The sequence below is a fragment of the Phragmites australis genome, chromosome 6 (assembly GCF_958298935.1).
Source record: "Phragmites australis chromosome 6, lpPhrAust1.1, whole genome shotgun sequence".
Taxonomy (NCBI): domain Eukaryota; kingdom Viridiplantae; phylum Streptophyta; class Magnoliopsida; order Poales; family Poaceae; genus Phragmites; species Phragmites australis.
The window spans coordinates 31982825-31995919 of record NC_084926.1 but is presented as its reverse complement, the minus strand read 5'-3'; the positions used below and the strand labels follow the sequence as shown (position 1 = coordinate 31995919).

Below are 13095 nucleotides of genomic sequence, written 5' to 3'. Positions count from 1 at the left end.
TCCACAAATAGCTCAATTAGGTAGCGTATATTTACAGTTGGACTGTTTGCATAAGGACTCTCAGGATAAGCTAAATAGTGAGGGCTCTCTGTTTAGTTTTTTCATATGTTATATACATACACACACCACAATTAGCGAACTATTTCCACAACAGATGATGGTGATCTCCAACTCTTTCCACCACCATCCATTGCCTCCTCTAATATTGCGAACCCTAACTCAATTCTCTTTGTAGGTGTCGCCACTCCAAACTTGTCTACATTTTTCTACCCTTTTATTGTTGGTAACTTGGTATCATGACTATCATGCTTAGCTATGATCTTATGAGCTAGAAAACTTGAAAACACTAGTAATTGTATACGTATTTCACACACAAGTAGAATCAATTTAAGATATAGTAATTTGAAAAGGTAAATAATATAGCATAACAAAAGAAAGATTTACATACATGACGATCGAATTTAGGTGGCCGTGCAACGCGGAGATAGATGGTGTTGAGGAGATGGCCATCATCGATCAATGGATTTGGCCGGGGTTGATGAGGTGGGTGCAAGCTGATGAGAGGAGATGGCCGACACCCATCCGTGTAGGTGATCGGTTCGTGACTAGAGTTGAGGTTGTTGCTTGTTGATCCGTGTAGACAGTAGTAGGGACCAGAGATTGTGACCAAATTTTAGAAATAGACTAAGAGAAGAAAAGATAGCACAATCATTTGAGAACTTACCGTAGTTTTGAAAAAGAGAAAGAAAAAGACATACCGTTGATTGACCTTGTCCTTTCATTATGTAATGATCATTTATCTTGATTTAAGTTTTTGAAATAGAATGATAGAAGGAAAGAGAGTAGGATGCAATCAAAGAATACAATCAAGGACGAATGTGGGGAGTAGATTGATTGTTAATCAGCTAATTGATTGTGATTTATCATATTATAGATAGGAGAGGAGACGGGGGACCAACTTTGATTGTAAATCGTTTGATTGTGTAAAATATACGATGAAAATTATTCGAATCTATTATAACTCACCACTGTCTTCAGCTAACCTAACGTGGAGGAGTAGATTGATGCCACACTACCCATCTCTTGCTGTCATCACCAACCTAGCACCGAACCACGCCACCTTGGACATATGGCGCATCTGGAGGTGCACGAACTCCATCTCTAGGGTGGGAAGGCGTTATCGAATCTGGGGTGCGGCATTGGTGAGTGAAAGTGCATCTAGGCCCTCTAAGTGATTTTTAGCTTATTGATGACAAAATGATTAAGGATCTAATATGTTTATCTAAGTTATGAACAGGTTTAAGTCTTAGTTAAGAAGACATATGATGTTTGACGCCCGTCAAAAAGAAAGGAGAAGCAACTAGGAGTACTCAATAGGATTTAAATTTTTTTATTTTTGAAATTGAGTCTAGGATATCCGCTCTATTAAGAAGGTTGCATTTGATTGCTTGATTAGTATCTCAATGCTCAAGATATCCTTTAGAACCAACAAGTTGAGAGACACACTCACCCATGGTCACCGGGTTAGTTCTGCAAAGTTCACTGAGTCCGGATACTCCGGTATTCAGTATTTAGTCCGGAGTCTCCGAGGTAGACTCCGGAAGAGGGTGCTCAGTTCTGATTTATTTTTGTTGAAAAAGACCGGAGTCTCCGGTGTTCACCGGATACTCCGGTAGTTGGTGAGTTCGCTAGAGAGTCTCGGTTAAGCATTTATTTTTATTGAAAAAGACCGAAGTCTCCGGTGTTCACCGGACACTCCGGTAGGAGAAAAAGTTTTAACTGGAGTTTCCGAGGGAGACTCCGGCAGGGGTGTCTTAGTTAGCATTTATTCTTTTTTGATAAAAGGACCGGAGTCTCTGGTGTTCACCGGATACTCTGGTACCTGGAGAGGCCGGAGGGTCCGGCAAGTCTCTGGACTTAGTCATTTCGAAAGCCCTATCAGGACCGGAGACTCCGGTATTCACCGGAGACTCCGGTATTCACCGGAGACTCCGGTAACTTAACAGAATTGTAACAGCTAGTTCTGACACGTTCTGTGACCGGTCTGACAGAATAGTAACGGCTAGTTTTTGAGAGAGGGTTATAAATACTCCCACACCCTATGACATTAAAGGCTTGCTGTTACTGGTGAACTCTAGACTCCTTGAGCACTTTAAGAGTATTCAAAATCCCTCCAACCACCTCTAGTGCAAAGTTTGCAAAATTTAGTGGGTTTGGGTTTGGAGAGAGTTTAAGCCACTTGTGCATTGAGTTCTTCCTCGAGCATTCGCTGTGATCTTTACTCTTAAAGCTTTGTGCTTCTAAACGGCAAGACGTCGCCCGTAGAGCACCCAATCTTTGTGGAGTGCCACGGGAAGTTTGTAATCAACTTCAAATTGAGTAAGGAAATTCTAGTTTGATCTTTGTGGTCGTTAGAAGAGGATAGGGTTGGAAAAGACCCGGCTCTTTGTGAACTCCTCAACGGAGACGTAGGCACTTCTTTGTGAGGTGGCCGAACTCCAGGATAATTTCTCGCGTTCTTATTTGTGCAATTTACTCAATCGTGTGAATTTGTGATTTTTCATATAAATTGCCTTAGTGATTATCTTACTAGTATTAATTGTTATTTTAGCTCTGTGATAACTAGTAGACCTAGCTACAACTTTGGATTCTAGCTGCTCGCTTTAATTCGTAGTTGTTCTTGATTTCCTGTATAGACCGGAGTATCCGACCTTCACCGGAGTATCCGGCAAGATTTAATCCGCTATTTTAGTTTTAATTTTTAGAAAAGCCTATTCACCTCTCCCTCTAGCACTTTCAGTGAGGCATATTGACCAATGAGAATGAGAGGGATGTGGTGGGGCTGAGGGTGATGCGGGAGGAGGAGAAGACTGGTGAGGTCAGAAGGGTGGCATGGGGTTAGGGCTCGATTGGAGGAGGCAGCAAGACATGACGGCGAGCAAGGTTAGGGATGACATCGACATGTCCGGAGTGGAACTAGAGAAGTCAATGGTGGGATATGACGCATGACTCAGTAGGGAGAGAAAGAAGGGGAGATTCATGGGGAAGATAATAGTGAGAGAGATCTTTGATCTAATCTAAGACCATTGATTTTTAGTTATGTGGTGCAAAGGTATAGACGGGATTAAATCGGAAACTACACAATACTAAATGAGTAAACCAAAGTAAAAGAGTAGTATGTTTGCAAAAGGGTTAAAGGAGTGATATCAAAGCAATTTGCAATTTTTCAAAGGGAAAAACCATTAAATCTACTATAGTAGCGATTTTCATCACTTCGAATATAAACCCAAAAAACTATTAGGATCCGTTGGGAAAAGAGAGGGTTGCAGTTTACAGAGAATTCTTTTTTCCGAAACTTCGCGGCAGACCCTGGCAGGTCTGTCTAGCACCATCAGTCGGCAGACACCGACGTGGCCACCTCCACTCCGAGGCGAGATCGGGACTCTCCTGAATCAACCCGCACGAAAATTCCCCGACCCCCAAACACCACCACCACACCAGGACGGCGGCGGCTGCGGCAGGATGGGCGTGGACTACTACAAGGTGCTGCAGGTGGAGCGCGGCGCCTCTGACGACGAGCTCAAGAAGGCGTACCGGAAGCTGGCCATGAAGTGGCACCCGGACAAGAACCCCAGCAACAAGAAGGAGGCCGAGGCCAAGTTTAAGCAGATCTCAGAGGCCTACGAGGTTCGTGCGCGCCGGCCCCCGTTCTCTCTCCTGGCCCCATTGCGCCTCTGATCTGTGCCGGTGCTCGTTGCTGGTCGCCGACAAAAGAATGGTTATTGATTCATACTCTTACGGGGAATTGTTTCCGTTTCCTCGTATTACTGATTGGGTAGCTAATTATAACGGTGTGCTCGCCATTGCGTAAACAAGGCTCTTCTGTAGGAAAAGATCTATTTTTCCCCCTTCCTCGCGGACTCTGGTGCCTTTTAATCTGAATATTAGCCAATGAAAGATTAACGTTTTACGTTGTCTGTGGAATCAAACGAGAGCACTGCAATTTGGAGATGAATGACGTCATCTCTATGTTAGCATTCATCATTGTCATTTTCGGTGCGGTAAGGTAGCATCATTCGTTTAGAATTTTGCCACTTATTGTTCTTCTTGAACCCTGATTTGTTTTTCCCAGTTTCTGAATGCAAGGGCAAATTTTTTTTTTGGTTGTGCTATGGATTATGATAAACTTCAAGACTGATACCTGTGCCACCAATTAGCTAATTGCAGTGTATTTTTATTAGCAACCCATTTTACACTTGAGTATTAATTGGATTGTGTGGAAAAACCAATGTTCTTGCATGTTTTGCTTGTAGGTGCTGAGTGATTCCCAGAAACGGGCAGTCTATGACCAGTACGGGGAAGAGGGGCTCAAGGGGCAGGTGCCACCTCCTGGAGCAGGTGGTCCCAGTGGTCCTTACTACTATGGCGGGGACACGTCGACATTCCGGTTCAATCCTCGCAGTGCAGATGATATTTTTGCCGAGTTCTTTGGGTTCTCGAGCCCATTCTCAAGCATGGGTGGTATGGGCGGAGGTGTTGATAGGGGCATGCGGGGCTCAAGGTTTGGGATGTTTGGCGATGACATATTTGGGTCCTTCTCTCAGTTCCCTGGCGAGGCATCAATGCACGTTCCACAACGGCCCCAGAAGGCTGCACCAATTGAGAATCAACTGCCATGCAACCTTGCCGACCTGTACAAAGGTACCACAAAGAAGATGAAGATTTCACGGGAGATATTAGATGCTGGCGGGTGAGTGACTATTATTATGTGCCTTTAAAGTTAGTTATAGTTCTTTCAGTGTTGCATAATTAAACTAATATCAGAGCAGGAAGCATATTTTAGTGTCATAGTGTGATTTGTACATAGTTAAGTACACAGGTCTTAAATTGCCATATTATGCTGTTTGCTGTATCTACATTAGAGATTTTACGATATCATTGAGAACAACTAAAAATCTGGAATCCGTTAGCCATTTCCACTGTGCAAGCTTTGAAATTGTGCAAGAGTTTCTTTAACATTTCCCATTTCCTAAATTGAGTCCCTAAACTTAAATGTTAGTTAAGTGACACATAAACAATGTACTACATCAGGTTGAGGTAGTGGTCGCTGAGCTTACGTATTAATTTTTATTTGAGAGAAACGTGATATCTTATTGATAACTGAAATCAGCCTCCTGAATTGGTTAAAAAATTATGGGGGCATAATTAATCCTAATAATAATTAAATAATTTACTCTAGAGGCATCCAGCAATCCACTGAGATATGCAAAATAGTATCGCTTCCTCTTGTTGAGAGAAATAGATGTCAATGGAAAAAAAAATCTTGTGGCCTCATGAAGATTTCTTTAACTGTGGTAAAAACCTTTGATCTATCTTCTTCCTTAGGTCCAGTTTCTCGTAGGATATTGTCAGCCTTGCTCGATGCTTAAATGATCTAGCTGCCTGTTGGAAGCAAATTTCAGAATTTCAAGGCATGCCAGGGTTTAACTTATTCACAGATTAAGCATTCCAAACTTCACTAGGACAACAAAAGACAACTTCCGCCCTGCTATCTCTGATCACATATCCCAGGCATGTTATAGGAGGAATCCAACTAGCTTCAGAGATATGAACAGTAGATTTACCGCTTACATTTATAAACTTCTTTAATTGCATCATTTAGGTATTACTACGCGTTGTCTAACTGAGAGATGGACCTATTTGGCAAACCTATATAAGCTTAGGGACCTACCAAAGAAAACTGAAGTCTTGGGACCAAGTGAGCCAGACAAACAACTTTTAGGGCCTATGTTGCGACTTACATAAGTTTTTTTTTAATCAGAAAAGTATTGGGAACTTATAATTCGTCACCATGGCTTTATTGAGTAAACATGCATTCAGCATTGATTTAGTGATGTGTTATGACCCTAACTCGGAAGAGATCGAATCACCCAACCAGTAGCAGTTGGGGGAATATGGGGAGAGAAATCAGAGAAGCGGGAGAAGAATAGAAGAAATGAGAAGAAGAGAGTTCAGCTCATTTAATTGTTGCCTTCTCTGGTACAGGACTTGGACCTTTATAGCCAAGCACAAACACTGACTAAATGGACCCATAGCCCAAGTAAAGCTCATACCTTGAACACAGGATCCACTTGTCATAGCTTGTAGTTGCACATCTGTGACAATGTGGAAGAGGCATATTACCATTTCAGGCAAGGTCTATGGACATGCTGAAAATCAAAGTCGTGACTTGTGAGTATAGTAGTTCCTTAAATTGCACACTCTTCTCCTTCTCCTAAATGTTGCTCCTCTTAAAGCCTGTTTCTCTACAATAGTTATGATGTAAGTTATCATCACATTATACATCTTTCCCAGCAAAAGGAAATTTTGTTATATTCTTAGGTCCCGTTTGGCAGGGATTCTGGATTCTATTTCTCATCAGAAACAAGAGAATCCCTGCCAAATGATGCGGCGAGCAAGCGTTTTGAATCAGAAACGGGAGATATGTTTCTTGTTTTTACACTAGGAGGGAGAAACAACTGAAAATGGTTTCTCACAAGAATCACCTCCCTCCTCTCACATACACTCTTTCAGGAATCTGAAACCACCATACTAGCCAAACGATTGCACAAAGTGATTCTCATTCACTGGAGAAATGTTTGATATTTCCAGGGAGAAACAGAAACTGAAATTGTAGAATCTGAAACCCTGCCAAACGGGGCCTTAATCTGATTCTGAAGCCATACAGAGTTCTTAAAGTAAGCCATACATGAGGACTTGATTGTGGCTTATCTATCAAATTGACACCTAGCAACCATAACTATGTGCAAGTTACAATTTTACTCACAAGTCACAACTTTTTATTTTCAGCATGTCATGCTAGTTCACTAGCAGATGAGACTGGAGAACTATTCAAAAGGAAATATAAAGGATAGCAGAAAACTGAAAGAAAATATAAAAGATAGGAAAAAAACTAAAAGGAAATAACAAACACGGAAATTAATTGCCCAAATCTCAAAATCAATGTTTCCTTCTACTTATTTGTTGCTGCCTTGTGCTTATTCCTGGCTAGGGCTCATGTGCTCATTATATTTTTTTGAAAGAAATACAGGAGGAGAGGCTCCTCCTGTGCAAAGGTGAGAAAACCTGTGTCGAGCAGGGCTCGAATGCTGGCGACCTGGGCGTAACAACACAGCCCTGGCCATCTGCGCTATGCGCAGTTCTCATGTGCTCATTATATTGATACGGTGTTCCATAGTTTGCTTAGGGATTTTATTCAACCTTATAACTTTTGTCTTTCTTTTGTAGTTCAGTTACAAAGAAGAATTAACAGCCCATTTTTCTTTTGATTTGGTCTTAGTGATTCAGTCTTAATGTGTCCTTGGTTAGTACTTGGTGTGATTTTTCATGAAATTTTGAGTGCGGGAGGGGTATCGTCATGTGTTTCTATTTATTCATGCTCTTCTTGATTATTGTTGATATTACCTTGAATGCTGAATGAAGTTTTCCGAGCATTGCAATCAAATATGAAGCAAGTGAAATATCAAAGTCATGCAATTATCTTTTATATGAGATATGTATACAATCTTACATTACTATATCCTAACACATTGTTCATATTAATTTATTACAAAAATTCACAATTTTCTATCTGAACCAGAACTGTTTGTAGTAAATAACTAACCATTGATTAATATTACAACAAATAATGTTCACAATTCAAGTCGTCACATCTGATTTCTGTAAGTTTTATGCATATATTTGTGTCTATTTGATAAGCTATATTGTAATCAGCTAATTCGCTAACCTAGACTTGACGTAAAAGCAGTCATGCTGATTAGGAGGTGCATGTGGAGTACTTTTGCTTGAGTGGAAGAGGGTATGTTGCTGTAAAGAAGATCCATATTTGTCATCTTAAGTAACTTAGGATTTGTGTGACTACAAGATCTTCATCTCTTGTTTTGCTTGCAAGAAGTAGGATGACTAGTGGTGCTCAACTTGATTATGTACACTTTTGAAGGCCTTCTGACGTTCCTGAATTATTGAGGAAGAATTTGGGGGGAGGTTGTGAGAGAACTGAGGTTGTAGGCATGGGAGACGGGAGGGCGAGGCTTCGGTTGTCGTCCACGATGCCCTAGGGTTGGAGCGGTGTGGCCGGAGGAGGGAGGGAGGGAGTTCATGTTCAAAATGCATCATTGACAGTTTTCACTTTAGCCATGTCAACATTTGTCAAATGCACCACCAACTGTTTAGTTGATTATGGATGACATGTAGCATAATTGTCTTCTATATGACATTGACTAGTCTTTTGAAAGTTGAAATTTGAAAAGCTTATTTGGGTATAAACATGTAGCATAATCTTTCTCATGCTACTTATGCTCAAGGACTGGTTATCAATCCTAATAAAAGTTCATGTGCTACTTAGTTGGCTCACATAGCAATTCATTCTGGATTTTTTTTTTTGGGCATAGCCAAAAACTGTAGTGTAGTTGTTTCACAACTCAAGGGGATAACTTTCTTTCATTAGTTCATTATGTTGCACACAACTCATCATGTCATCAGTTCGCTGATCTTCATCAGGATTGTCATGCATTAGCCTTGAGCAATTTGATTGATTGTACTGCACTTGTGCCATATCTGTTTTTCTGAGACTTTCAATCTTTGTACTGACTGTTATGGCTTCAAGTTCTTATTGGTTTAACTTTTATCAGTCATATCCTACTTTCAGTGGATCTATGATTTTATTTCACACATGTTTCTTGCCATTTATATTTTTCTAACCAGTTGAACTAAATGATACATGGATTAGTGTGTCCTGATGCCCTTCTCGTCTTAGCATGACCCATATTGGTATCTTAGGATTATGTTAAGCATTTAGTATGCCTTCCACCAATTTCTGTCCCGAGGACAAGTCGTATATCTGTTCTAGAAGGCAGAGATATAAGGTGTGATTCTTCAGGCAATAGCTTCAATCTTTTTAAGGTCTTCCCTTTTCTGCATGTTTTTCTTGACTTGCCATATATGTGTAGTTTGCAGTTGACTGTTAGTTACTTTCATTTAGCCCCTTACTAGCAACTCTTTCTTGATTTGGCAGGAGAACTATGGTTGCTGAGGAGATCCTAACAATTGACATAAAACCTGGATGGAAGAAAGGGACAAAAATAACATTCCCTGAAAAGGGCAATGAGGCTCCGCATGTAATTCCCGCAGATATTGTATTTGTAATTGATGAGAAGCCACATGATCTATTCACAAGAGAGGGGAATGATCTGGTCATGACTCAGAAGATTTCCTTGGCCGAAGCCTTGACCGAATGTACTGTCCATGTAACAACATTAGATGGTCGGAACTTGACAATACCGATAAACAATGTCATCTCCCCTGGCTTTGAGGAGGTTGTTCCCCGAGAGGGTATGCCAATCCCCAAGGATCCTTCCAAGAAGGGGAGTCTTAGGATCAAATTCAGAATCAAATTCCCCTCGAGGTTGACCTCGGAGCAGAAAGTGGAAATCAAGAGGCTACTAGGTTCCTGAAGAGCAGACTACATCATCAGACTGGCAGGTTGTTTTGGCGATGCAGGTGAGTCATTTCCTGAAGAGGCTACTAGGTTCCTGAAGAGCAGACTACATCATCAGACTGCCGGCATGATGTTTTGAGCTTGAAAGTTGAAATGTTCATTTTTGGCAGAATAATTCCACGAAAATAGATATTTCTGTGTGATCCTGTTGTGATGATGTGCATCATGCACCTAGCAAATTCTAGACTTTGTTTCACGTAGGCCTATGTGCTTTGTTTTAGGTTGACTTTGATACTGGGCTTCATAGAACAAATATTTGCGAATATTTAGTAAATATCATATTTAAAAAAAAAAACAAAAAGGACTACTTTTCATTCATTAAAGTTCGTAGTCGTAATATGTATAGATTACAAGAGGCCCTTCAGGGGCTAAAAACAGAGTATTATGTTATGGAAGACAGAGTATGCTAAGGCTACTGTTACACCATGTCTTGTAACGTAAGCGTTTCATGGAAACAATCAGATAATTGCCTACTTCACATCAGCGTGCTAGCTTGCTTGATTCGGAGGGAACTTGTAGCTACAAAATTCCGGTTTGCTGATCCGAGGCGTCCTGATCGAGATCACATTTCGCCTTGTTCTTGAAAAGCACGTTCCCAGTCCCAATCGGCTCCACAACCATCACCAGCTGGCGTTCCGGTAGCCATGTAGTCGTTCTCCGGCAGCAGCACATCACAGAAGGAGTCGAGACCACCCCACTGCCTGCAGAACTCCTCTTGGTCCGTCGTGCCGGATTGTTGATCCATCGGCATCGTACCGGGCTCTGCCAGTTGCTCCGTCGTCGCTAGCATTTGCTCCTCATGGTAGGCGGCCTTGGCATTGGTCGGCGCTGTGCAAGGGAAGACCGGCAAGCCGACGTTACCCAGATGACGGCCCAACTGCTGCTTCACCTGCTGTTCTTGAGTAAGAGGTTGCCTTGCTGGAGGTTCTTGGTTTGATCCAACGTCTGATGCCAGTAGCGCGCAATAAGCCTGAAGGTATGATCCCTCGGAGACGGAGTTCACGAACTGTTCTTGATTATAAACTTGCGACTGCTTCATGAAACGTTCTTGATTGTGTGAGAGCAGCACGCCGCGTTCTTGATCCACTAACGTCGTCGTCGACGCCGTGGAAGAAGATGATGCAACGGCAGCGACGGCGACGCGCTTGTGCTGAGGCGTCGCGGCTTGTGGTGCTAGAGCTTCATCCTCGCTGTCGTCGTCGGGCACCCGCTGGCGCTTCTTACCGTGGCCGGTGAATGCCACGTGGCAGAGCTTGACCGGGGACGGGCATGTCGACGAGGTGACGGTGTACTCGTGCATCACCCACCCCGTGCTGCCGCTCTTGCCTCCGCCCAGGTGCAGGTTCAGCAGGCACTTGCTCCACGAGATCTGCTCGCCGCCGGCGGTGAGCTCCTTGTCCCAGCCCTTCTGCCACACCCACGTCCCACGGCTGCCGCAGCTGCGGTCCTTGCGGCTCCCAGCCTTCACTTTGTCGGTGGTCCGCACGAAGAAGTACGCCTCGTCGTCGTTGGTCCGGCCGTGGCGCGCGAGCAGCTTCCAGGGCGATGTGCCGGCGCCCGTGTCGTCCTCGATGACGATGCCGGGGAACGAGGTCGGCTGGCCGCAGGCGCGCGGCAGGAGGTAGAGCTCGACGAGCTCCTCGTCCGTCGGCTGGAAGTTGATCCCCGGCGGGTGCCCCAGGGCTTCCGCAGCCGACATGGTCGGTTCTTGGTCCTCGAGGGAGAGCTCGCGCGCCGCGCACATGAGACGGAGAGGGAGATGAGTGGGTGGTTTCTTTAGGGTTTATGGGAGTCTCGGAGATGAGTGTGTGTGTCGACTTTTATAGACGGGGATACCCGTAGGCTGCAGTGCGAGTGCTCTTGCGGATTCCGAATTCGAATCCATCTCGGTCACCTGTTTTGTTCCCATTTTTTGGAATCCGAAGCCAGGTCTGTATTGGGGATTGTTTGTTTCCATTTTTGTTCGCAAGGGTGGTGCGCATGTCAGCCAGCGGGTGGCCATTGCTACGAGGTTTATCTAGTTTTACATTGTACCGCTACAAAAATTTTAAAACTAATCCTACAAACTACACATAGCAATGATAAAAAAGATAAATATGAAAAAGTAAGTATAATAAGTAAATACAAAATGCAATTTTTTCTCATGATATCGGTGAGTTGTCGCTCACCTTTAACCTATATTGGAGTTCCTTCTCAAAGGCTAAACTCCCTGGTTGGCTACTTCAAGGATTTTAGCTGTTAGAGTCACCCATGCGGTGGTAGATCTTGTACAAGGTTTGACCTCAGATTCTCATTGCTGTCTTCATTATGGTAGTGCTTCGTTTCTCCGGCACGAGACACTACTCCCACTTACAAAGTTCATGGACACTCCACAACCTCCTGAGAAGGTCTCACAAGACAACAACGCAGCCAAGCCGTCTATTTGTCGGAAAGCACCACAAGTAACAAGTGTGGGTAATTCACTTGATGAACTATAGGCTAATTACCTAGTTAGATACACACTAGACCTAAACTAGCACTAATCAAGTCAATCTTGTGCTAAATATTTTAATCTTCAAATATCTTCACCTTGTGGCTATGTATGAATATTCCCTTTAGCTCTAGCAATCTCAGATGTCCAGGTAAAGATATTTATAAAGCCAACCCTAAAAACTAGCAGTTAGAGAAAAACAACTAGCCATTGCGGTTGAAAAATAGGTCACTGTATCAAGAATGGGCCATAATATTTGGTGGTCAGTTTCAGTGAATTTCTCAAGCCAAAGGTAGCAAGTCTATATGGTTGCATCTTTAAGTAAACCATATCTCCTTTAAAAACCCTCTCAGATCTTTTAATGTATGCATATCTCTTCATTCGAGCTTGTGCCTGATTAAGGTTTTCTTTCAGCCTTTCAATCATGTGTTGTTTTTCAAATAGGAAAGCTATACCAGAAGATTCTAGACCTGGTATAGAGACCTCACTAATCAATGAAGGTGGGTATCCATATAAAACCTGGAATGGAGTGCATTTGAGGGAAGAATGGTAGTTAGTAAGCCAATTAGGAAGCCAAGAGCACCACTTCTTTGGTTCAACAAATATCATGCACTATCTCAAATAATTTTTCAAGCACTAATTTACTCTTTCAGTTTGGCTATCACTTTAAGGGTGATAAACTGAACTAAATTTTTATCTTGAAGGATTTGAATAAGGTTTGTCATAATTCACTTGTGAATATTCTATCTCTGTCGGATACAATAATTGTAGAAACCCATGGAGCTTGACAATGTGATCAATAAAGGTTTGTGCCACTTCAACCACAATAATTGGATGTGAGAGGGAAATAAAATATGATTACTTGGTAAATCTATCAACTACCATAAGAATTATATCTTTACCACTTGACTTTGGAAGCCCTTCGATGAAGTCCATTGAAATCTAAGACCAAGCCATATCAGGGATGGGGAGTGGCTCAAGAAGTCCAGGATAATGGCAATTCTCTCCTTTTGCCCTCTGACAGTTTGGACAAGAAGTAACAAAATTCTCTATAGATTTCTTAATCCCA

The 13095-nt window shown here is 42.6% G+C and overlaps 1 protein-coding gene across 1 annotated transcript; it reads left to right on the top strand.

Annotated features, from left to right (window-relative positions):
• Positions 1-3363: 3363 nt before the first annotated feature.
• LOC133922232 (uncharacterized) lies at positions 3364-9821 on the top strand. The gene is made up of 3 exons (XM_062367464.1): positions 3364-3687; positions 4314-4750; positions 9074-9821. The coding sequence occupies exons 1-3, from the start codon at positions 3523-3525 to the stop codon at positions 9510-9512; spliced, it is 1041 nt and encodes a 346-aa protein (XP_062223448.1). The 5' UTR covers positions 3364-3522; the 3' UTR covers positions 9513-9821.
• The last annotated feature ends 3274 nt before the right edge of the window (positions 9822-13095 follow it).

Bases quoted from the DNA above. Each gene is read 5' to 3' on its own strand.
- LOC133922232 (XM_062367464.1), top strand. From the start codon at position 3,523: ATGGGCGTGGACTACTACAAGGTGCTGCAGGTGGAGCGCGGCGCCTCT. The intron at 3,688-4,313 runs GTTCGTGCGCGC...TTTTGCTTGTAG, and splicing joins AGATCTCAGAGGCCTACGAG to GTGCTGAGTGATTCCCAGAA. The intron at 4,751-9,073 runs GTGAGTGACTAT...TTGATTTGGCAG, and splicing joins GAGATATTAGATGCTGGCGG to GAGAACTATGGTTGCTGAGG.